Source organism: Mollisia scopiformis (genome assembly GCF_001500285.1).
Source record: "Mollisia scopiformis unplaced genomic scaffold LY89scaffold_12, whole genome shotgun sequence".
Taxonomy (NCBI): domain Eukaryota; kingdom Fungi; phylum Ascomycota; class Leotiomycetes; order Helotiales; family Mollisiaceae; genus Mollisia; species Mollisia scopiformis.
In genome coordinates, this window is record NW_017263592.1 from 1,237,172 (window position 1) to 1,261,722 (window position 24,551).

A 24,551-nucleotide genomic window follows, 5' to 3' on the forward strand; every position below is an offset into this window, starting at 1 on the left:
TTACCTCGCGATCCAAAATGACGGAGAGACGCGTTTGGTGGCCCGGCGCTAAAAATCCTGACAGGAAAGCCGAGGTTTTGCCGTCAACAAATCATTTCTGCTTCATAGCGAACAGTTGTTATAAACCTTCAAATGTTATCAATATACAGTGGACATCTCATAACTTCCTTCTTTTGCAAAGTCGGCAAGCTCATATGGCCACGTCAATGAGAGCTCTGTAGCAATGATCACCTACCCAGCAGACGATCCGTGGTCAATCCTGACATACCAATATCGATGAATGACAACGTCGATGTTCTCATCCAAGCTCTCGGGTCTGTGGTCTAAAAAGCAAGTCATAGACCTCGCCACTTTAGACTTCTACCTTTTCCAGAAATATCACCGAAGGCATCTCATCAATGTTCAAACATCCGATGGATACAGATGCGAGTACTCGACAACACAAGACAGACTACTTACGCTTGCCAACATCATGATATTCTTCTTGACTTACTGTGGTATCGATCTTTTTCCTTTGCAGGATTCTATCGACTTGTCCGTCCAAGTGTGAAACAATCCTACGCTGCTGTCACTTCTGTACATTGAGGATTTCATTTGACTGCCTTTGGAAGTATGAAACCAAGCGAAATCTGATGAAAGCTCGAGGTTCGAAAGAAAATGAGAGCATAGTCTAGATCTCACGTTCAACAAATTGATGACCGTATGGATTGTTCATTTCCGTCCCATTTTCTTGAATGAATGTTCTCCGTCCCCAACGATACACCAACGACCATGTCCATTACCGTACACGTGGACCGTACCCCGCATCCATTCATGTACCTCTCTCCGACTGTTGGAATAATACATCAAGGCCAAGAGTCGACCGAAGTCCATAACCGTAACAACAAGAAAAGACCCAACCCAATCACAAGACGATGCATTAGCTTCAGTGAAGGGTAGCCATCAACAAGTCTGAGTCATCTCCCCTCCCTCTTCTCATCAACTCTCGGTTCCTAAAAGGATGAGTATCAGCTACTAGCACGCAGATCCTCTCGAACAGAGACTCACCTAGAAGCCGGCCACATCTCCTGCCATTTTGGTTGCACTATGAACACGTGCCCATTCAACATATACATCTCGGAACTGAGCGAGTCCCATCCCCAACTCGAAGGCCCCGAGAATCAAAAGGTTATTTCGCTCACCCTCCGTAAAGCGAAGTCGGTTTCTCTCAGCCTTGAGCCCAGCCATGCTCCAGAGCATCAGGTTTGCGGCAGCCGGCACAGCCGCCAACAGAGGTTGTATCCGGGCTAATTCGGGATCGAATGGTCGGTACTCGAAACGAGAAACAACTCTTTGAATGAGGAAGTAGCAGCTTATCGACCAGATCCAAGAACGTCCTTCGTAGTGCAGGATGGTCTGAGTGAAGCGCACCATGACGAGTAGACAGACAATGTAGATGAGAAAGTCGATGTGTACGCCCAGCAAGTATTCGGGGAGTCCCATGCCCTGCAATACTTCTTGATAGACTGAGTAAGTCTTTTCTGGACTTGGTAGAAGGTCGAAAGGGATAGTAATGTTGAGAGGCATGGTTTCGGTCTTCTCGCCTGAAGAACTCCGCAGGATAATTTCTCCCTCAACAAGTTTGACGGCGAGCAATGTCTCGAGTAATGGCACAGTAGTCCAGGTGACAAGTGTAGAACGCGATATTCGACGATGAAAATGTATGCTGAATGCTTGATAAAGAGTACCGTGTGCAAAAGTGATGTGTATGAAGTTGATGAAGAGAAAGAAATAAATGGGAAGGACGCGAAAGAGATTCCCGCACACTCGTGACAGCGATGGAAGGAGCTACAGACTGAAATGATCACGCAATCGCCGCAGCAGTAGCAGTGTGCTTTCCAGAAGTATTAAGGATACGAGCATGAGGAGAGAATCGTGGTTGCCGAAAAGGAGAGTCACGTGAGCACTCCTACTCCCACAACACTCCGATAGAGATCAGTATAGCTGCTCCAAGAAAATGGAAATCCTCTCAATTCTCGACCTCGATCTTACCGATATTCACTCCTCTAAAAGCTTTCTCCAACTCCGTCTCAACACCAAATCCACTCGCTTTCTCCACCTTTCCGCTACTCTCAAGCAACGCCCTATACTTCTCAAAAAACTGCTTCTTCTCCTCTTTCCAAGCGTCGTCATACGGCTCAAACTTCTCACCTCCCGTCTTTTCGGCATCTCTATTCAACCAACCCACCAGCTCTTCCACATACAGTTCATCCTGTCCTCTAATCAGCGAATGAAACGCTCTCCCATAGCCTTTCGCTTTGACTCTCTCTTCGTACTCTTTCCTCATTTCTTCTTCAGAGGGGAGGAATGCATGAGATGAGATGACAGCAGATACGGCTATAGCTTGGAATTCGAAGAAAGTGAACGTGGCGGTGTAGGCCGGGACACCGATGAATGATAATGTGGGGTCGGGGATGTAGAAGATATCCTTGTGGAGATTGTGCAGCTGGAGACCGTCTGTCACGAGTACGGTTTCGTTTGCTTCTTCTGCCGAGAGGTCGTCGTTGTGTAGCTCTGGTAAGAAAGGGAGTGAGAATAGGTAGCCTGTGCAAACGATAACACGGTCGATGTCGCTTAGTATTCGACCGTCTATGAGAGTCACCGTCCCAGGAGCATTCTTGGAGTCAGAGGATGGTGGGGAGAAAGAGTTGATCCCGGTAATTCGCTCGGTTTCTGGTGATATAAAGGATTCTGGGAGGTCGAAAGTTCCACCTCGACTAGATTGGTAAATTTTCTTGGCAACGCCTGAGCATTCTCGTCCAATGTCAGCAGAAGAGACACCTCCGCCAATCAAAAGTACAGTCTGAATGTCGATCAGTTTGGGAATTCAAGCTAGACTTAGAACCATACCTGATCTCTATAATCTTGCGGGCCTCGATATCTCTTCGAATGCTCGACTCGGTCCGGCCAAGCTGCTTTCCATTCTTTCAGACCTGGGATATCTGGGATCTTGGAAGCATGATAATGTCCCGAAGCAACAACCACATTATCGAATTCCTCAACACTTTCCTTCCTCCTCCCTCGTCCATCTTGGTCCTTGATCAACGTCGTCGATCTCACTTTCCAAGTCTGTCCCACTTTCTCGAGCTTCTCAACCCTGGTGTTGAATCGAATCAAAGGCACCACACCAAATTTCTCAGCATAGTCCTGGATATACTTCTGTTTCACGTGGACCGAAACATGATCCGGCGTTCTTTTCGGCCATGGAAATTCCTTCAACGACTGACACTTTGTTGACACATTATTCGTCAAATCTGGATACGCTGGCCTGATTCAAATCAATCAAGAATCTCACTGCACCATTAAGAAGGTGACATACCCAGGAGGAGCGAACTTCAAATCGTCCTCACTCGTACATTCCTCATCTCCAGTCTTCGCTATCCAAGGATCCGCAATAGAAGCTTTCAACGAAGGATAAGTTGGCTCCACTGGTCTCCGAGCATCGTAAAGCCAGTTACCTCCAATGCGACTTGAACGCTCGAATACCACGGCGTTTATTCCAACATGCTTGAGATGCTTTGCTGCCGTTATACCACTTATGCCTGCACCGATGACTGCAACTCGCTTTGGAGGTAGATCTTCGCCGCTGATGTCTCCCATGTTGTCGCTTGTTTCAAAACAGAGTGGAGGCTGAGGAGCCACCGAGGACAAAATCGAATTCAAGTTCTTGAATGACAAGTATATAATGCCGTATGCGACGTTTATCGGTAAAGCGATGTATCAACGTGACTTAGTGCTGGGTTTATTTCGAACCACTCGTTGTACTTCCTTGAAGCTTAAAAATTATTATACAAGTTCATATCCAGAAGAAGTACACCCCAGAGTCTCATATACAAAACAGGAAAGGAAAGCGCGACTCGCATTCATTATAACACTAGATAGGACATAGGGAATAAGCAGCTGAGTTGCGAGGCTGACTAACATGAGGCGCTCGTAATGCGGGACGATTATCTCGTCATTCGCTTGCCGAGCTACTTCACCAATGAGAGAACACTGCTGGACGAATAAGATTTACTCCTTTTGGAGGGTGGATCGCGGGGTTGGAGGCTATGTGCTGCGTGATATGCAGGTGGGGTTGCGCGATAGATAGCAAGACGGGGTTAAGGTATGATTCTAGGGCGACTTTGAACGACTCGTCCGCTCGAAGAGATATGAGATAGCGCTTGCTTCAATAGACTCAGGAGGGAGAAAGACAACGATGTATGAAAGTGGAATCCTGTTTGAATATGTACTCGATTAAGTAACTTGGCTGTCGATAATAAGCTGCGCCATCTGTGTGTTGTTAGTAAATCACTCTAGAATACAAGCCAAAAAGAACATACCTGCTCAGCAAGAGCATAAACAGCAGCTTGGTAGTGCGCTCCCAAAGGAGCTGGAAATACACTTGCATCCATAACTCTCAACCCCTCCAAGCCTTTCACTCTACATTCCGTATCCACCACACTACCCATAGCGCATGTGCCACTTCCATGATTCAAAGTTCTCCCTGTATACAACAACCTCTTCCTCATCGCCGCATCAGACAAATCGTTTCTGATACTCTCATCAACGCCATACTCCATGACTCCATATCTCTGAGCGGTAGGACTTTGCATCATAGCAATGGTGAGTCGACCACAAGCATACATGAGCTGAGTATCAAGCTCGTTCGACAGGAGATTTGGATCAAGGATCGGAGCGTCAAGGGGATCGGAAGATGCAAGTTTGAGTGTTCCTCTTGAGGTGGGTGATACAAGCACGTTTGCCAATGTGAAGCAGGAGCCTCCTGGGTTTTCAACACCGCATTGACCAAGGTCGATATGGCCATAGAGTGCAAATGACTCGGTGTGAGGTTTTCCGTTCGCTGTCAATAGGGCATATATATTGGGATCTATGCTGGCGTTCTCAATTTTCGGCAGAAGGTCTGAATGATTGTGCCATGCCATCAAATCTCCGGGGAGACCGGCTGTCCAATCGCATTCTGGAGTCACCATTGGCATGTCACCGAGTGAGAGACCTCGATCGCGAACTTTCCAGAAGGTTTGGAAGTTTGGGTGGTCGGAGTAGTTCTCTCCTACTGGTAGATGGCAGATTTGTGGGATGTTATGCTTCTTCAGTTCTTCTGTGGGGCCAATGCCACTGTATATGTCAGTGACGGATTGCGTTCTCCTCTCGGAAAAAGACTTACCTCAGAAGCAGCAACTTGGCAGATCCTTGCACTCCACTGCAAACTAGAACCTCTTTCTTCGCCTTTACTATGAGTCTTTCCGAGTCACGAGAAAGTTGGACCCCAACCACTTTGTTGCCTTCGAATATCAAATGCTCGGCCAACACTTTATTATATGTCGTTACATTCTCTCCAAGCTTGTAACAATTCGAAGCATAGTATCTCTTGCCATCATATGTATTATGCGCACCCTCGCAGTAGCCTAATGGATCTCCCGCATTGCCATCAGGAATCCATTTAACCCCAGTAGATTGGTATGATTGGGCAATCATATCTCGTAATGGATAATTGCGTTGTCTGCCAGAGTTTGTAACTTGAGCAACCTACAATATAATCTGTTAGTCTCGCAAACGTATACCGGAATTCATAGAGTGGTGAATGAGACTACCTTAATAGGCCCGTCTACTCCGTGAAGTTTAGCAAGATCGACAGTATTGGACTTGGCTGGAAAGAATGTCTCCGATTTCTTGAAGTAAGGTAGCTGTCCAGACCACGACCATCGATCATCCCCAACCTGCTCTGCCCATTGATCACTACAAAAATCAGCATGTTCTGGGACCGACTTTTCATTAATACTCACAAGTCTACAGCAGCACCTCTTGTCCAGCCTTGAACATTGATAGCTGAAGATCCACCCATGATCTTTCCTTGCAGCTGGCTGACGAATTTACCAGCTAAGCCTTCCTGAGGTACAGTCTTGTGATTCCACTCAATGGCTGGGTCGAGCCCAGCGCGATAACCTTGCGTTGGCTCAAGCCGAGGATCTCCATCGGGACCAGCTTCGAGGAGGAGAAACGATAACGCCGGAAGAGCAGCAGAAAGTCGACTGGCAATTGTTACTCCTTCATTTAAATTAGTCAAGGCCACAAAAAGGGATGGTATTAGATGAAGTCATACCTGCAGTTCCACCCCCGACAATAATGTAGTCAAATGTATTCGCCATGACTATTCAATTGAGCATTGTGCTTTCCACAGACCACTACCACAGCATACTTATACTTGCGAGAAGGGCTACGCAAGGCTGTCATGTCAGCCCTTGCAGCCTCGTGCATACGTACGAGAATGTCAGCATGTACGGTAAGCCGTCTATGATTGGTCCTCAGTGATGGTCGGACCCAATCATCGTCTTCCGAAGCTAGACTCTCTGATCGTCCCTGCAACTAGTCCTCTCGGGTTTCTCGGCTCGCTTCTTCTCATTGGCTAGCCTCTCTCGATGTTGAAGCGGCTTCGAGTGCTTCACCGTCGCTTTCAACCAGTGTAGCCGAAGAACTCCTCGAAACGAGAATAATGCTCGTATATGGGTCTTGCTCAGCCAAAGCGTCTGTCGCGAATTTGACATCGTCCCAAAGCTCTCGAAAGGAACCGTCAAGAAATTTCCGGACGTAAATGATACCCTCCATAGCAGAAGTGAAGTCTGCCCATGAACGCAGCTCAAGATGTGCTACAATCGGCACGAGATGGCCGATGAACCAATCACGCTCCGGTAGATTCACAGATGTCACACCACCCACTGCCAGCAGCCACAAGAGTAGTCGAGCTTGTGGGCCCGAAGCTGGTACTAAGTGTTGCAAAGCAGATTTGAGCTTATGGAGCATGGAGTTGATCACAAGTGTTGGATCTGGGTAGTGATTATCGAATGGAAGGAAAAGAAAGAGAGATGTCGCGTGCCGACAAGCCTCTGTGAAGTACGCAGTAGTTGACCCTGCACCTGCTCGGACTTTGAGATGACAGAGTCTCTGTAACAACGCATTGAACTGCCAATGGAAATCATCGGGCGTATTTGCGGCGCTCTGCACTCCCGAAGATAGGTGCTCCGAAATGCGTCTTGTTCGTTCCATAATCACTCGAACACCCTCCTCCATATCAAATGATTCTAGGCTAAGATACTGAGGACTCGGTTCAAGACTGTACAGCTTGCTTGGCTCATCGCTTGAAAGGTCGTCACGCTTGTCGGGTGGGAAAATAGACTGGGATGAGTGTCAGCGATGTACGTTCTACAAGAGTAAAAAAGACGTGGCCGTTTTCGTCTGTCCCATGCAGACATAAGAGAAAGGTGGCAGGTTGTGAACCGCATAGCAAAAGCAATAGCAAATATACCCACATCTTGCATCATTAGCATCGTAAACCTAAAATCGCAAATTAGCAACTGAACAGAAGGTTGACTACAAACAGTATGTATCTACTTACCAGTGTATCATCGTCGCAGTTGTTTGACTTGATGCCCGAACTTTCGATAGGCCACCTCTCATGCTGACCATTCTTTTCAGTCCGTCAAGATGCATCTTCATCGCCGTCATGTTCTTCTTTCCATACTGGTAATTGCCTGTCAGAAACCTCCTATCCTGGTCGTGTAAAGACATACCTCGAGAGTCGCCAAAGTGGCCACTGCTGACATGGTTTGATCTGAAACAGCTTCATTGGGGTCTTCGATCCTGCTACGTAATATCCGCATGCTTTCCCGGGTATACTTGTCTGAGTGAAACGTATTTGGCTTGCCTTGCAACAACTCAAGCTCAACGGCACTCACTTGAAGAATGACGGTGTGGTAAAATACGTCTGACTGGAGGAGTCCCCATAAACCTTTGATCAGAGGGTTTTTGTCCGGCGTATGCCCTGCAGGTAGACATTTGCTGATGATTGCGGAGAGATCTATGCCAAGTCAGTCACTATGGACTCAAGAGACAGATGCTGTTATATACAGTGATGCAAAAGTTGATCTGCACTAGGAAGATCGCTTCTAGCTACGGTGTTGAATGGATCGAGAGCCGCGCCGCCTACTGTACTTGGTAACAGCGGCCTTCGACGAGGGAGAGTCATGAATGTATTCGTGTTGGGATTGGCGATCACGTGCTTGTCAAACATCAGGCCTTTCGTGCTTCGGACTATGGAAGATCTATTTGATGGTTTCTCGTCCGATTCGGGGTTGGGAGCATTGCCGTAGTCGCACTTTTGTATTCTCGAGCTGTAATAGATGTTACAGTTTCCACACACGGGGCGCTGTTCGTCGCACTGGAAAGGTGTTAGCAGCTAGGTGGAGATTGTCGTCCTCGAAGCATACCTTCACTTTACGAGTCTTACAAGTCCTGCATCCTTGTTTACTCTTCTTCTTGGATCGATTATTCGAGACAGGTTTCCAGTTGCCGGAGGGGGACAACATCTTAGCGGAAGGCACAGGATGTCAGCCAACTGAACCAACTTGCTTCGATTATAATGAGAACCGGAGACCGCGCAACGCATTCCAAAAAGCCAGGTAATCCGCCGTCTTCTGGTTATTTAACATGTTCTTGACTCTTGCTGTGCTACTGGAATGTTTTGCACGCATCACGTAAATGAGCGTCAGCAAATTGCGGACTAGTAGGGGCCACCGTGGGGCACGTGAAGTTGCTGATGTAAGCACTTTCTTGCCCCCTGGTGCCCCTTTTCTCACTCTCATTTTTATCAACGTCGTCCAGTCCGCAGAAAGAAAGAATACCTAACCTCTCGCCTTCTTTGTTGCATTCGTTGATATACATGGCTTCTCGGCGTTTCCGGTTCCCACAACCATTGAAAACTCTGCCTCTGTTTCCTTCCGCCACTTCGGCATTTGAATCCATAAGCCACGATGGATGGTCCAAACTCTATCATATCTGCCGAGAAGATGATGATACCTAGGTGGGTATCAACGCGAGTCGCTTCCAACACATCACATATTACGCAAAACCCACCATGTCGCAAGGCAAATCTGTCCGATAACGAACTGAGTCGTTAGACGAAGGCGTAAAGATGTATGTTATTCCTACAAACGACTCCCACGAATGTACTATTGCCAATACGCTTTCGCCTATCCCTCAACATCAACAGAAAAAAAAGATTCTTCTGTCAACAGAAAGAAGCATGCTTAGCAATCAACTATGTCTCGATGCTCTCCCATCGCACCTGGTTCGAAACGGATGTCCACAAAAGCGTCGAACCCCCCTGTGATAGAAATGAGGCGCAATGGAGAAAATGCAACGCACCCAATAGCGTAACACTCCAAAAGCCAATCTCTCGGAGATAGCCTCTGTTCACTTTGCATCGAAGCTACAGTGACTCTGTCGGATATACTATTTGTCCACTCGCCGACCACGCATGCACAGCCATCACAGCACTTATCTGAAGTTGCCCAAATCGAGGCTCGACGGACGGCAGCGGCTAGCGTAACTGGCACGCCGTTCAGGATGAACTGGGGGATTCCTTTGATGGTTTGGATGGTATCTTCGCGATAAATGTTCTCTTCCAGGGCGTCCTTGCATGACTCGCACAATCCTGGCAAGTAGAAGCCCTTGCACTGAGCCAGAGTCTCCACCGGGCTCGGAATTGTGTAAACACTGGTGTGCAATGCCCGAGGAACCAATTTGTTAGCATTCGCTGGCTCAAGACACGACTTGAATGCGACCTCAACATCAGCTTCTATATCGACAGCTGGGAAAACCATGTTCTGCTTGGCGTGGTTCAGAATCTTGCTTGCGACCGGACTATTCGATCTTTGGAGAAGTCGAGTATACTTGATCAGCCGCTCCCATGTCCTATACCTAATGTTGAACAGATTCCAGAGACAGGCAACAAAATTTGTGTTGTTACCGTATAGGACAGATTGGTCTGCGGGTCCATTCAAGCAAGCTTCCGCTGCCGCGTCCATAGTACTGACAATGAATGCTTGAGGCAGGTCATGCTCGAAGCTGCCAGAGGCGAAGGCATAACCGGCGCAGGAAATCCTGCTACTCGAGCCCATGTCGTAGATTAGATCGTGCAGGTTCGAGTTCAGGACGGCGAGGAACATCCCTTTGCGACTGGGAATGTATTCAGCAGCTGTTTGATGCGCAAATGGCGTCAGGGAAGCACAATCTGCGACACCAGCTCGCAGATATTCGTAAGGTGAGATTTCGCTTGGCCCAGTGACGAAACAGCCTTTTCCTTCTGCGACCCCTGTTTGCTGGTTAGCATTTCTTTTTCAAACCATATATATCACTTCTGCATATCGCAAGAGTTTCGAGAGGGCCGGTTCCCCGAAGGCGTTTTGAGTGGGCGAGGAACAAGTGTCCTGAGTCTTGACTCACATTTATATTGGACCTGTCGATTGTAGGTCTGCTGATCCATGGTCAACAATCCAGTCCAAGCAACCCCCCTCATTGCCTCATTTTCAGCCCCCATCTTTGCTGTCCTCTCCATCGCCTCCTTAAACTTTTTAGTCTTGATATTACTGTCATCCTGGTCCAGGTCATAATCAACTATACCCAACATCTGCGCAGTCCAAAACGCCTCCAGCATCTTCGGATCGTTGAATCTGGGAACTTTCTTGCAAATACCGATCCAAGCAAAGAAAACGCAAGGTCCCATCAGCAACTCCGCTGGTCCACACCAGGCTTCGTATTCTTTCAGATACACAAGATCTCCTTCCCAAAATTTGCCTCCAAGACTCTTCGGTCCGAGTTGGTCGATGCGGCCCGGTTTCGGCTCCGAGACGACTGTGAGATGGATGTCGTGAATCGCGGGACGATGTTTGGTGGCAACTTCTACCTTCTGGAATGCTTGGACACCTATCTCAACTGCACCATATTAGCATTGAAAAGAGGATACTTGATGTAAAGACGTACCATCCCTTAGCATCTCCTCATGCACACCGCAACCGGGGCAAGACTCCACCAGACATTTCCATCCTTGCAACCAACCGCCTGTATTTGCACTCTGACGAACAGTGGTAGCAAGTGCTACATTTCTTTCCTTGACAGACCTATATTGCCCAGAGTCAGATAATTCCTCTCACCAAAGCGATAGGATTATTCACAAAGCTTCAAGATCGAATGTAATATTCGAGTAAATCTGAACGACTCTGGCGAGATTCGTCGGAGTGCAAATTTCTTGCTCCGAATGGTAGATTGCACGAGTTGCGGCCTCTAATCCACTTGCAAACTCGGCGATCAAGTCTGGAAGGGGCATTGCTGACAATTTATCTTCAAGGAAGATTGCCGTTCTTTGAAATATATTTTCCCAAGAGCGAATTGGTGAAATTGAAATAGAATTTCTTTTTACTAGTGTGCTTCCCCATCTTATGCGATAGCCGGGAATAGTTCTCCGCAAGCTCCGAAAGGGGAAGGAGCCCCCACGTGATCGAAGGCCGGCAGCTGAGTTAGATTGTGTGCTTCCAATCACAAATTCATGTTGGAATGATCAGATCCATGGATTTTTTCTTGCTCAATGGAAAATCCCAGATCATCGTATGGAAGCTTTCCGTAGATTCCAAATCCATGGATTAGGACCAATCGCGAGGTTATGTTCCCAACCTCACCCCTTTGCCGCTACCCTCATTGAAATCCTACCCTCCCGCCTCACCTCCACCTCACTCTCACTTACTACCAAAGTTGGTCGCAAGAGGAGGGCGAGTATAGCGGCTAATGAAGTGGAAAATGTTACTCGATTTACTGTGAGTATTCGCAAGTCAAAGCTAAGCATTATGAAAGTAGAAGCTCTAGGAATAGCTTTATTTATATTTCAACTCATATAAAGGACTACCTCTTTGCACTGATATACTCGAGAATATAAATATTATCTCTATATCTTTCAGTCCCGTTACATGTGGTAACATACTATGAAAGATGCCGCATTATTTCATAAATTGGTAAACATTTTTCAATGAAATAAAAAAATCATTTAAAGGACTGAGTGCTGACCCATAGAATCCATCTGGTTCTATGGAGTCACTTGCTGAAAGATTGAATATGATTCGTGGATTTGGAATCTATGGATCTTGTCCGGTTCGATGGAATGCGAAGAATGCCATTCCATGACTTCTCGGCCACACATTGAGGCTAGTGCTGACGTGAATGAGAGGGAATGGGGGTGACAAATAGCGATGCGGTGAGAGATACAACGCGGCGCAAGATTGTAAGCAACCGCTCGCCGCAAAGTTTTGCTGCTGTGCGACTGTTGGATTGAGAATTCATGGCTAGTTATATTTCATTGGGTAATATCATAAATACGGGTTTAGACGTTGAGCTTTATCGTACTCGCCTTTTCTTTCAAGTCTGACAATCGCAGGGGGCTTCGAGGAAATGCGCCAGAAGTTCGCGCTCTTGAGAACGGCACGCACCAATATTTCCCAAAGATAGAATCTTAAATGTGAGACTCACGCTACATTCTCAAAGGTTCTGCTGGCTTCCACCGTTTCCCGGTATCTCTGAGTGGTCGAAAACCTGGGAAGAGGTCCAGGAGCTTCAGAAGAAACGAGTATGTCGTGACCCATGTTGGAACATCCTCCAGCCTTCATTTGTGGAGTGAACTCGCTGTAGAAAATGATACGAAATAAGCTCATCGCAGAAAATGTGTACCGCTGGAAACAACAACTATAAAGCTGTAACAATGCTCGAGAGTATATGCCGTGATACACGTGATTCAGAGCTTTAATGAGAGAGACCGATGAAGATTCAACGCAATTTGAAGACATCGAAGTTACTAAAGAAGGAAGTTTGAAGCAGGATCATGTCATACACGATAGGAGCTTGAGCCTTTGAAATGATAAATCCCTAGATGATCTTCGTTAATACAAGCATTCAGTTTCTTCTGGTGGCTCAACTATGAAGGTCTTCTTCTTCGTCCCAATATATCTGCTCTGAACACTATCCAACAGATTCATCAACCCAAGCAAGAGACTGAACATTCCAAACAGAAAACCAAGACTACGAGATAACTTGGCTTAGGTCCTTCCTCACAACCACACTCCCACCAAGTCCATCATCAATGAGTGATATCATCTTTCCCGTCGCATATCATCATATGTCAAACCCCAAGTCCGGCTCCCATAACCCGCACCGGCTTCGCATCCAATTACCCTACCAAGCAGAAAGTCCCATACTAAGAAGACTAATTATATCAAAGGATTACCTAGCTCGGTAACCCGTCGCTTTAGGGTTGAAGATCAACAATGCCGTTTGCCGCCTCGGATGAGGAGCCGTTCTGGCGAATTGCGGGGGAGGAGGAAATTTATACATACTCACCTCGCCGGAGATTCAGAAGAGTTGGAACTTATATATTTCAATTGTTGCATGATTTTTTCTTGTGGCATTGGTGTCCTATAGAATAATATAGATCGTCGGACTGCAGTTTTGCAATTAGATCTCGCTCTTGGGACAACGAATTTTGCGAGGTGACACAGTTGTGATCACTGACATCATCGGCTTCAATCTGAGGGGTTCAACAATAGAGTCGCAATCATGTTCGGAAAGAGTGGGAAATTCTTGGGCCTCCGTGGTGTGAGGCTGCAGATTGCAGTTGGGGTCATTGCTGGGATGGATTTCCTGTGAGCTCTTCTTTTGAATTGAATTGTCCGTCAACACTTACTGATATTGTTACAGATTGTTCGGTTATGATCAGTCAGTATACTTTGCTTGGAAAGGAGGTTCAATATTGATGATTCTAGGGGTGTGACTGGCGGCCTTCTCACTCTGAGTTCTTTTCGATCTCAGTTTCCGAGTATCGATCCGAATGCACAGGGAATTGTTGCGGGGTCGGCGGAACAGAGTAATCGCTCTACATATCAAGGAATCACTGTTGCAAGCTACAACGTTGGATGCTTTTTTGGTATACACTCTTTTACAGACCTCACCAACATCAAACTCTGACTTATTCCAGGCGCAATCCTATGTATATTCATCGGCAATCCCCTCGGCCGTCGACGAACCATCTTCCTCGGCTCCTCAATCATGGTCATTGGCGCAATTCTCCAATGTAGCTCTTACTCTCTTGCTCAATTCATCGTCGGTCGACTCATCACCGGTCTTGGAAATGGACTCAACACGTCAACAGTCCCAACGTGGCAAAGCGAATGCTCGAGATCACATCGACGAGGTCAATTGGTCATGATTGAAGGTGCATTGATCACGGGAGGGATCATGATTGCTTACTGGCTTGACTTCGGCTTTTACTTCCTCGACCCAAACCCTGTATCGTGGAGATTTCCCTTGGCATTCCAAATCGTATTCTGTTTCTTCATCCTCGGTGCGTCTTCTCCCTTTCAAAGCTATCATACACCATCTCATTAACGTACGAGCAGCATTTGTTCTCAGCCTCCCCGAAAGTCCCCGCTGGCTCATCCTCAAAGGAAAAGACACAGAAGCTATCCACGTCCTCGCGCACCTCAACGACATGCCCGAAGAAAGCCCTTACATCCAAAACGAATACTCGGCCATCAAAGACACGGTTCTCGAGATGCAGAAAGGCACTTTTGCCGATCTCTTTACACGAGGACCAGATCGGCATTTCCATCGAACTGTTTTGGCGTATGTGAATCAAGTGTTCCAGCAAATCTCAGGAATCAATCTTATTACTTATTACATCCCGAATGTGTTGCAAGGACAAGTTGGACTCAGTGAGACGCTGGCGAAGTTGATTGCTGCTTGCAATGGGACGGAATATTTCGTCGCTTCATGGTTTGCTGTATTCACTGTTGAGAGATTCGGACGCAGACAGTTGATGCTTTTTGGAGCTGCTGGGATGTCCATTTCGATGGTAGTCCTTGCGGTTACTGACTCGATTGGTGGGACGAAAGCGGGAATCGCTCAAACAGTGTTCTTATTTGTCTTCAACACTTTCTTTGCGATTGGATGGTTGGGAATGACTTGGTTGTATCCGGCTGAGATTGTGCCGTTGAGGATTCGGGCTCCTGCCAACGCATTGAGTACGAGTGGGAATTGGTTGTTTAATTTTATGGCGAGTGCTCCAGAAATTTCAAATATTGACAGTGTACTAATCTAATCAAAGTCGTTATGATCACTCCAGTGGCATTTAACAACATCGGTTATCAGACATACATCATCTTTGCAGTCATGTAAGCTGCCAGCCATTATCCCAAGCTCACCCAATAACTAACCACCCTCTACAGTAATGCAGCCATATTCCCAGTCGTCTACTTCTTCTACCCAGAAACCGCCTATCGTTCACTCGAAGAAATGGACAGCATTTTCCAAAAGACCAAGAATGCATTCACTGTCGTGCGTCAAGCAAAGGAAGAACCGAGACGATACGGAAAGCATGGAGAGGCTCTCATCAATTATGAGGAGACAGAGGAGCATAAGAGGAGGGCTAGTCAAGCTAATGTGGAGCATAAGGAGACATCGAGTTAGAGTGGATTGGTGCAACGGCAGAAACAAGATTACTTGAATGCGTGAGATATTATATGAATCAAGCATCAGGAGTATCTTTTATATAATATATTTCTATAACAAACTTTTCTATTATCGCACATACAAATACAAAACTCTAACATATTTCTATTTTGTCGCTCTAAACAACGTAATATATTAATTTATAAAATTTATTTTATTAAAAATATTATTCATACTTATTATTCTAAGTTTTGTTATAATTTACATTTAACTTTTAATAAAATTAAATAAAACAAAGATTTAGTAATTTGTTAGAAAAGAGGATTTGTTAAGTATTTTATAAATAAATTTTTTTTGTCTAGCAATTACACTTACGGTAGTGTTGTATTACTAATTTTAACAAACATTTTCTCGTTAATAGCTTCTAATTTTACAAATCCTCTTTCTTTAACATATATAGATAATTGTGGCATCAGACCTATTTTCTCTTATAGCTCAACTCTATTATTACGGGTAGGAAAAGGAATTAAAACGATCTATCTTCATCTCTATTCATATAGAAGAATTAAACTTTCAGGTGTGTTTGCTGCTGCGCACAAGACAGACTCAACAAAGCTTCTTTAATTCGATGGTCATCAACTCCTTTTAATTCCTGTTATGCTTTCCTATCTAATACAACACACTGCCTCAGGTAACAATACATTACTTCAAGTAGTGTTAGCTGCAAATAATAGACTAAAGCAAAGTTTGAACTATCCAAATCATGTGAACTAATAAAGACATAATGCGCTTGCCGAAACTAATGCATTTAGTTAATTGATTCGTTCGTTCTAAAGTTTGGGTCGCTAAATACTAGCTAGCTTTATACAAATATTTATACGAGAAAAAATCTCGAAATAATACAAATGTCTTTGAATACGACAGAAAAATCTTTCAAAAAATAGCAGACTTTAATTACTATTTTACACATAATCGGTGGAGCTGTATCATATATCGAAGGGGAAAGGGGAAGTAATGTGTTTAGACAGTCGTGTATGCGGAGGCTTGATCGGGAGAGTTACATCATTACTTTCCGAGAATGACTCAACCCGATTGTGATTCGAACTGAGCCGTGGCCCGTGACTCATGAGTTACGGCTCACTTAAGAGTCGGCGCTCATATATATTACACTTATTCTTTCAATAATTCTTTTCTTGAGGTATTCACAACTTTCAAATCCAGACCACGCCTCTTCAGTACCTCCTCTCGCCCAAAAAGTCAGCAAGATGACATCCAGCTCAAGCGAAATGGTACAACCTGCCGCATATGGAGGTTACGGCAGACAGACAGGTCTTTATGGGGGACTTCAGGGTGTCGAGTTCGCTGCGAAATGCCCACCAGATGTCCAGAAAAATACAAGAATCATTGCGGTCTGCGGAATACCGGAAATCGATGCAGGCCCGCAAGATGATGGATGGTTCTTTTCGGACTTCTTTTTATTTTATCAGATGCTGGGTTCTCGACGTGCGTGCAACCTCACTGCTTTCTCCATTCCCTCTTGATCGTTCTATTGATGCTAACATCACAGCAGCCGAACTACCTAACCAACTATGGTTTTCAAGTTGCTCGCCCAGTGATTTGACCCGCAAACACGGGCGTTATCTCTACGGGCCTGCAAATGGAGTTGCAGGAGCTCGGAGAGTTGTCATGAACGAGGCAATGCTGCCAGAAGATGAAATGAAAGCCGGATTTCGTATTGTCAACCCAAAAGATCTCCTTGAAAGATTCTTAGCCACTCTCAAATCCGAGATCCAAGAAGCTGCACGAGCTAAACAACCAGTTCTGGTGCTCATATTTGGGCATGGTGAAGAGGATACGTCCGGAATCTTCATTGGTTGTGGTGAAGGCGGCCTCTGGAAGATTACCCAACCAAGGCTCACTTCTATGCTGCAAAAGGCGGTTCAAACGACAATGATCTTGACATCGTGCTTCTCCGGTGGCTGGATCATGAAGCCAAATTTCAACAAAAACTTCGATAAGAAGCCCCTCTTCAATCACTCCTTTCTCACAGCAGCGGGAGCCGGTACCCCGAGTTGGTCTTGGGGGATAAGTGAGACCGTTGGACAACAAGCTGGAGGAAGTGTTTTTGCGACATGCCTCCTAAATTCCATAATCACGATTTCTGATCGGAAAGAAGGTTCAATCGCGAAGGAGAAGCTAATCAAGGTGAAAGAAGATGACGAGGGAGAAGAACTTTCGATGGCCGGTTTGACGCAGCAGATTGTTAATGAATGTCAAGCTCAGTGCGGAACAATATGGACAGAGCACGAATTCTCATTTGCTGTCCAAGACGACCTTTGGGCCCAATCATGTGGGAAAAGGACGGGACTTCCTCTCTTGAATTATGAAGAGAGGTGGAGGAGCCTGCCAGAAGCCCCGGTAATGAGGAAAGTCTACAAATCGGCCGGTCCTCTTAATGGCTCTGTCATGTCAAAAAGTCCAGGAGCTCTCCATCGTATGGTTAAAGTCAAAGCGATTAGGTACATGAACTCAAATCCAGGCCGGGATAATGAGGGCGGCAATACCAACTGTCATCCTAGATTCCACAGGCTGATTGAAGGGGCTGAATTCGATATTGACCAACTCTACCGGCTGAACGAAATCTTGGACTACAGGGAGGGTCAGATGAGACTAGCAGAATTTTATTGCGGTATTCTGGACATAGGTGTTCCGGAAGGTTGGCAAGGAAACAAATTTGAAGAGTACGCATGGAAGCTCCCTTATCTCAAAGAAAAAAGCGAACCATCTACAGACCGTTCGAACTCCGCCATTGAGGTCTTGGAAAAATTTAGCATGATTCGGAGCTGGGTGTTTCAACTTGGCATCTTCGATTCTCCTCTTCCTCATCAAGGGTTTGCTTATTCTTAGCCTGTTGCCTATCTGTCTGCCAGGTTAACGGAGTGTCATTTGCCAATTGAGCACATACGTGAGAAGTTGGAGTATCTCTTGCAGTGTACGTTTAATTTGTCAAATCCTTTGTTCGCTTTCTCTAACTTCTACACAGATAAGTTGCAATTTGCCAAACAGGCAGCTTGTTCTCCTCTCGGTGTAGCTATTCTCAACAAGCCGCAGATCAAAACTATGCGAGGCAGGCTGTATAAGTCGACCACCCCTCTTTTGGGCATACCCCTGTTTTGGGCCACCTCGCTTAATTCACATCACCCCTCTTTGCACTTAAATAACTTTTTTATTCTTCAATTTTTATATGAGATAAAGTAGAAGCAAGTGTAGTAGTATCATCTGAGTCTAATGGTACATTTGGGCGCTCTCCAACCTCTATTTGAGTTCTCATAATATCTTCGATTGTGACAAACTTGGAATTAGGAGAGGCTTGCACTTTCCTTCTTTTTCTAGGTTGCAAATCCACTAACTTACTCTCCAACTACTTGATCTTCATCTCTTACTATGCAATAACAAAGTCCTTTTGCTCCATACCCTTTGAGATAGTCCTAAAAAGTACCCTAGTCGTGGTAATATCGACTGTCCGAAGTCCCGTGATTTGACTGACTTGTTGACGAACATCACCAGCTTTTTGAGGAGTCTGGAACTTGGTTTTTGATTGCGAATCATACCATTCAGGTGCCTGGACATCCCTAGAAGTTCCCGGGGTTTGGTTATCAAGCTGATTGCTATTCTCAAGCAATAATCGGTTCATGAGGGGCTTCGACATCCGAACGGGCCATAATCCTGATCCAGACCACCCCGCTTTGATGTTTGCAACTGTTATTGCATCTATCCGAGCCTTTTTATAACACTCTAAGAACTTTCTTTTCCATATAGGAGTAGAATCGTTCATAAGTGCCAAGAGTCCTAAGTGATGCCGGTACGCTCGCTTAAGAGGGGAGAAAATCGATAAATCCAAGGGTTGGAGCACATAAGAGGTGTGAGGAGGTAGAAATAACAAGTGGATATTGTGCTTAAAGCACTCCCACATGAATTCTGTAGTCTCATGACTCCTATGGCCATCCAGAATAAGGAGACGGTAGTCTTTTGGGTTATGTGGTGTTAACTAGGGAATAAACACTTTTAACAGCCATTCCAAAGCAGTAGCATTAGTAGTCCACCCATTGTCTGTTGCTTCAAACTTCCAACCCTTATAGTCTTTTAGTTCTATGCCGAACCATTGCTACTGAACTAATTTTCCCTTATAAATAACAAGTGGCCGGAGAGCATGGCCCAAAGCGGAGATGCACTCAATAAATAAAGTCTAAGTTCTTCCCCCGGGTTGCTTTTTTTGAATGAAACGTTTCTGGGCACTCCCAACCACCAATCCATTCTCCCCTTGGCCTTCCATAATGCCTGCCTCGTCTATATTCCAACGGTTCTCAGGTTTAATAACCCTAATGGCCGGAGCTTCCAATCTTTGGAACCAAGGCTTAATAATTTCAGTAGTAGCGCCATTTACACGCACAGAATCGATCCGGTATTGCTTTTTGGTCTTGAGAACAGGATTGCGTCGCAAAAAATTAGCCATCCATCGTTTTCTGAGGGGAACAGCATTATATCTGCTGGCATATATCCTCCCAGCAAAAGCTCTAATCTGCGCATGAGTAGGGCTTGACCCTATACTCTCCTGAACAAAGACCCAGTCTGCTAAATGGTCTTCCTAAACCTGGGACAGCTTTTGAAAAGGTTGGGCAGCTTCCGAATGAGAAAGGTGGCCGTATGTTCGATTCTGGAGTGTACTCCTTGGAACACCCCACTTTAAACCGGCTTGTCGCGCTGATATTTCATTTTTGATGTCGTTTAGAGCCCATTGAACGTCCTCTTCAGTGTATTTAGATTTCATGATATAGAGAAGCTAATCCCAAAGTTTAAAAGAATTTTATTAAAGAATGATTAAAATAATTAAATATAAAGTGGGAGGGTGAGTGTGGCGGTGAGCTAAGCGAGGTGGCCCAAAACAGGGGTATGCCCAAAAGAGGGGTGGTCGACTTAACACTGTCGGCAAGCTAAAACGTAGAATGCGTTCCCTATCACCGCAGAAAAGATCATCGAGAACGGAGGGCGAGAGTTCCCAAAGGTTGGCATGATAGTGCAAGATGCGAAAACGGCGTTGGTTTTGTAAAATAGCTTTACACACGGCAATCGCTGAATCGTAGTTCTTTAGCAAAACTTTCATGTTTTTGTGATCGCATTTTTGTGAAATTTCGGTTTTCGAAGCTTTTTTAAGTACTATTTCGGCAAATTGGAATGTTTAAGTGTAAAATCGATTAAGTATAAATGATAATGGTAGTAGGATAATTGCATACGAGTATTAAAATACTATATTAAGCCAGACTAGGCTTTTATTTAATTTTGTTTAAAAATTGCGAAATTAAAGTTTAATTTCGGGTATTAGTAGTATTAATAAAGAACGTAATAATATAAAGAAAACACGAAATATTTTGTTTTAAATTTTTAGTGAAAACAATTTGTTGGTGAATTGAGAACGAGATTAGATAAAGAGGAACTTAGCAAACACGAAATGGGCTTTAGCTGAAATTGTTTGGGTAGTTCTAGGGTACGCCACCCATCCACCTCCATGACTTACTGTAAGAATTCCGTTGTTTACCTGCTCTTTTCCCACGCATTCCGCATAGGACATCTAAGTATGGGTCAATCCACCCTTTGCTTTGGAGCTTTCTTCGCTCTTTCTTTCTGTAGTGACTGGTGGATCTTGCATCGTCAGAGAAGATAAGATGGTATGATCGTCGGAGTTTCAGCAAGTTTGCCCCTGAAAAGTTTTGAGGCATGTTATATTCGTCATAGTAGCTACTCACAATCCTATTCCCTTATGAGTCTGATCATTCGTCTCGTGTTGATGAGCAGCCAAGACGTTGCTTACTTTGCGAATGTAGAGCTTTGGTCTTCATTGATTTTACAAAATGATGGGTGTGCAAAAAGCATTAATTTTGGGATCTCGGGGTCGAATCCCAAATGAGAACTGACGTTAGAGACCCATTCGATCTCAATGCCTCCAATCTGAGTGATGGTGGAAGCATTGAGCAAAGAGACGTATATGGACTCGGCTGAGAATACAGAGTCTGGAGTGTTTGGGATGACGGTGTCGCGGCAAACTGGAAGCAAAGGCCCAAAGCTTTGTATAACCTCGCAGACCGGGTGATTTGCGTTGGATATAGGTTGGGTATCTTCGATACACAAACACTCTGTTTTATCCACAGTGAGGTTTTCGTAAGGTGGCATTGTGGGTGATATGGGTGGGTAAAGCATACTGACCCATACTACACACGAAAACGAAATCGACAACCCTTTTCGGTGTAGAGGACCATGAAGTGTTGCTTCGTGGGGTATTTTCTCTTTCACTGCCTTTTTGAGTGCAGACTCGATGCTGAATTGACTCCCCTTCCGGGCGCTTAATGCAATGCTGGTCAGAACTTCAGAAGCACAAAGACTTCGTGAGAGTCGATCTCTACCATGTCATCCTTGGCCGGCCCATGCAAAATTTCAGCGAAAGAACTTATAGGATACTTGGCTAATTGTTCTTCGATGAAGTTGATATAAGCGTTTTGCTGGATTGTAAAAGGGGTATCATCTGTTTCCCTGTTATCGCCGACAGAAAATCTCTGATATGTCGGTCAAGAGCCGCCTCATCCTCTGTTTCATGAGACAATCTTCATTAGATAGGTGTGATTTAGAACGCCGAGTCAAAAAGAAACTGACCTTCGTTCTTGACTGGGGAAGATTCGGGATCCCTTTCTCTGGTAGTGACCCTTCGCCAAAGCGTGGGTGCCGAGAGTGATCTGTACTGGACTACTCACCAAATAATCTATTGGTCAATAGAATGGCCTCTTTGGCCAAATTTAGGGCTTTTTGACCAATAGAACGGCATTGACGAATAGATTAAACGTTTCATCAATGGATTGATTTACCCAAAATAAACTGATGTTTCAAACTTAATGTTTAATTTGCCCCCCTTTTTGCACTAGTTTTAAGCGAGCTACACTTATTATTAAACTTGATAATTATTATTTAATTTACTTAAAAGTCTAAATATTAGTTATATAAAGTGCTAAAACTAAATATTACTATACAAAATAAGCTAGATAGGCATTTTGCATGTGATGTTAAGGCTACTATTAATAAAAGCTTTCTTACACTTGGCCCAGCAGGGGAAAAATTGAGGAAGTTTGGTAGAGTCTTTAAATAGGTTTTTTTTTTTTGGTCGGAGTCTTTTTCGTTGAGTTATTAATCGCTGACTTCGATGCCGGCATCGAGGGCAGCTTGCCAAAAAAATAACCCCCTTTTTTTATTAGACAAAAAATATTTGGCCAAATAGATCGATTTATTGGCCAATAGAATATTTGGTGAGCAGTCCAGTACAGATCGAAAAGTCGATTGCCGTGGAGCGGTGGGAATCTGCGGTTCGGTGCTGGCCATGTCTTCGATGACGCCTGAAATATGGGCGACGAAGATTTAGCTCTGTTCGGGCGCTTTTCATCGATCTTATCGTTTGATGCTATTGGAGCAAACTTCCTCTCTGGTCCTACGTCTTACTGGAGACGTGGACATCCGCGTGATTTATACGCTGGATGGCAACAGTTGATGGCGGTTAGGCGCATATCCAGGCAGGATTTGCGGCTGTAGGTCCTTTCCGAGGCGTAGCAAACTCCAGTCTGCCGTTTGTTTAGCTGGATCATGGCAAATGGAGCGAATCGAGCTCCAGCGAACGTATAGCAGAAGCCATTGTTTGGTATTCGAACATATAAGCTGACTCAAAACCACAGCACAATGACAACGGTGGTGGCGATCGATGACGATGAATGATGATTGATTTGGCTGTCTGCACTGCCTCGTCTCAATTTCTCTCCGACAGCTGGAAGTGTGAAGTGAGGTGAAGTGAAGTGTAGCGTAAGAGCTGAGGCCACCGGGAATGGCCCACTTAAGCGAAACTCAACAAATGAGACCTTATTTACCAAAAATCATAAATTTTTAGTCTTCTTATGAATCTCTGTGAAAATGGAACTTATGATTAATTAATAGTAGCCATACCCTTGTACTTAATTACATCCTCAATCTTACAAGTCAATTGCTCAGTGTAGTGGCGAAAGTCACGTGGGTCAACTCGGTCCCATAGCTTTTGCAACTCCCTCTTCAAATCCACCTTATTTTTGGGCACATAGTCCAAGTTTTTCAATTCCTCCTTCATCCACCTCCAGACCTTCTCAATAGGGTTCAAATCTGGTGAAGAAGGAGGCTAATTAAACCCTCGGATATTGTGCTGTAGTCTAGGTAATCTGGCATGCCCTTTATGCACCTTAGACCCGTCTTCCATAAAGATATACTCCGGCCCTAGATCATCAAAGAGAGGGAAGATTATATGCTGAAGAACTTGCTGTAGATAGGCTTTAGAACATATGCCCTTGCGTTCTGGAAGCTTCTCTAGGAAGACTAATGGCGACTTGTAATCCCAACCTAATGCCCCCCATATCATGACCGTTGTCCTCCCAGACCTGTAGACTGACTTAATGCAGTCAGGGTACCTCCTCTCATCTACCCTCCTAGTCACATATATCCTGCCATTCTTCCCAGTCTCAAATATAGCCTCATCAGACCATACAACCTTCCTCCAGTCCCCTCCTTGCTTGCCATCATCTCTATGAGCTGCATAGTCTGATGTCCCCCACCATCTATGCTCCTTGGCAAATACATATCTCTTCCTAGCTTGTTTGAGGGTAATATATGGTCGAGGGCATGCAATGCAGCGGCGGTAGCCAGCCCGGGCTAATTCTCGACGAATGGTGCGCACCGAGGGTAGGTAGGGTAGTTGCTTTTTGAGAGCCTCAAAAGTCATGCGCCTAGAGCTCCAGTTTTTGGAAATGGTTCGAATGCAATAACGTATGTCGCGTATAGACATGAGATGGTGTCTAGAGAGCTTTCTTTTGCGCTCTCTCCGACTAGATTCCTGCTTAAGAATGCGGCGTACTGTTCTTCGAGGGATATGGGTCTCTGAGACAATCTCGCGTTGCGACTTTCCCTGGCGCTGTAGGGATCGAATGACTGCACGTGCAGGGGTAGGCCATTCATTATTCTCTTTCTCGATAGGATCACTTAGGATAAGAGGTGTCTCCATCTTGAATTATGGACTGATTCCTAAGATGGTTGTTGTGTAGTAAGGGTTTTAAAATGGGGTGTAGAATTTTTACGCGTTA

At 45.1% G+C, this 24,551-nt stretch overlaps 9 protein-coding genes across 9 annotated transcripts; 3 read left to right on the forward strand and 6 right to left on the reverse strand.

Moving 5' to 3' along the window:
* Positions 1 to 142: 142 nt before the first annotated feature.
* On the forward strand, positions 143 to 676 carry LY89DRAFT_685093 (uncharacterized protein). Its single transcript, XM_018215016.1, has one exon. It carries the CDS (start codon positions 281 to 283, stop codon positions 548 to 550), a length of 270 nt encoding a protein of 89 aa, XP_018071509.1. The 5' UTR covers positions 143 to 280; the 3' UTR covers positions 551 to 676.
* A 371-nt stretch (positions 677 to 1,047) lies between these two features.
* Positions 1,048 to 1,566, reverse strand: LY89DRAFT_734141 (uncharacterized protein; the record flags this gene model as incomplete). Its single annotated transcript, XM_018219879.1, has 1 exon — positions 1,048 to 1,566. The coding sequence occupies one exon, from the start codon at positions 1,564 to 1,566 to the stop codon at positions 1,048 to 1,050; it is 519 nt and encodes a 172-aa protein (XP_018071510.1).
* A 396-nt stretch (positions 1,567 to 1,962) lies between these two features.
* LY89DRAFT_782345 (FAD/NAD(P)-binding domain-containing protein) lies at positions 1,963 to 3,639 on the reverse strand (the record flags this gene model as incomplete). The annotated part of the gene is made up of 3 exons (XM_018222569.1): positions 1,963 to 2,842; positions 2,890 to 3,307; positions 3,359 to 3,639. The coding sequence occupies 3 exons, from the start codon at positions 3,637 to 3,639 to the stop codon at positions 2,009 to 2,011; spliced, it is 1,533 nt and encodes a 510-aa protein (XP_018071511.1). The 3' UTR covers positions 1,963 to 2,008.
* A 636-nt stretch (positions 3,640 to 4,275) lies between these two features.
* LY89DRAFT_734143 (alcohol oxidase) lies at positions 4,276 to 6,188 on the reverse strand (the record flags this gene model as incomplete). Its single annotated transcript, XM_018219880.1, has 6 exons — positions 4,276 to 4,311; positions 4,362 to 5,157; positions 5,207 to 5,568; positions 5,634 to 5,778; positions 5,826 to 6,087; positions 6,143 to 6,188. 6 exons carry the CDS (start codon positions 6,186 to 6,188, stop codon positions 4,276 to 4,278), a joined length of 1,647 nt encoding a protein of 548 aa, XP_018071512.1.
* Positions 6,189 to 6,313: 125 nt separating this feature from the next.
* On the reverse strand, positions 6,314 to 8,558 carry LY89DRAFT_72922 (uncharacterized protein). The gene is made up of 6 exons (XM_018219357.1): positions 8,304 to 8,558; positions 7,945 to 8,254; positions 7,608 to 7,894; positions 7,433 to 7,557; positions 7,347 to 7,371; positions 6,314 to 7,212 (listed from the first exon to the last, which is right to left on the reverse strand). The coding sequence occupies exons 1-6, from the start codon at positions 8,400 to 8,402 to the stop codon at positions 6,439 to 6,441; spliced, it is 1,620 nt and encodes a 539-aa protein (XP_018071513.1). The 5' UTR covers positions 8,403 to 8,558; the 3' UTR covers positions 6,314 to 6,438.
* Positions 8,559 to 8,724: 166 nt separating this feature from the next.
* Positions 8,725 to 11,251, reverse strand: LY89DRAFT_782348 (uncharacterized protein). The gene is made up of 4 exons (XM_018222570.1): positions 11,049 to 11,251; positions 10,858 to 10,994; positions 10,321 to 10,809; positions 8,725 to 10,189 (listed from the first exon to the last, which is right to left on the reverse strand). The coding sequence occupies exons 1-4, from the start codon at positions 11,198 to 11,200 to the stop codon at positions 9,123 to 9,125; spliced, it is 1,845 nt and encodes a 614-aa protein (XP_018071514.1). The 5' UTR covers positions 11,201 to 11,251; the 3' UTR covers positions 8,725 to 9,122.
* Positions 11,252 to 13,470: 2,219 nt separating this feature from the next.
* On the forward strand, positions 13,471 to 15,378 carry LY89DRAFT_707467 (putative MFS monosaccharide transporter; the record flags this gene model as incomplete). The annotated part of the gene is made up of 7 exons (XM_018217613.1): positions 13,471 to 13,556; positions 13,612 to 13,629; positions 13,677 to 13,837; positions 13,889 to 14,254; positions 14,310 to 14,969; positions 15,017 to 15,083; positions 15,138 to 15,378. 7 exons carry the CDS (start codon positions 13,471 to 13,473, stop codon positions 15,376 to 15,378), a joined length of 1,599 nt encoding a protein of 532 aa, XP_018071515.1.
* Positions 15,379 to 16,568: 1,190 nt separating this feature from the next.
* On the forward strand, positions 16,569 to 18,267 carry LY89DRAFT_718821 (uncharacterized protein; the record flags this gene model as incomplete). Its single annotated transcript, XM_018218448.1, has 2 exons — positions 16,569 to 16,863; positions 16,931 to 18,267. Exons 1-2 carry the CDS (start codon positions 16,626 to 16,628, stop codon positions 18,265 to 18,267), a joined length of 1,575 nt encoding a protein of 524 aa, XP_018071516.1. The 5' UTR covers positions 16,569 to 16,625.
* A 2,955-nt stretch (positions 18,268 to 21,222) lies between these two features.
* LY89DRAFT_734148 (uncharacterized protein) lies at positions 21,223 to 21,585 on the reverse strand (the record flags this gene model as incomplete). The annotated part of the gene is made up of 1 exon (XM_018219881.1): positions 21,223 to 21,585. The coding sequence occupies one exon, from the start codon at positions 21,583 to 21,585 to the stop codon at positions 21,223 to 21,225; it is 363 nt and encodes a 120-aa protein (XP_018071517.1).
* Positions 21,586 to 24,551: the final 2,966 nt, after the last annotated feature.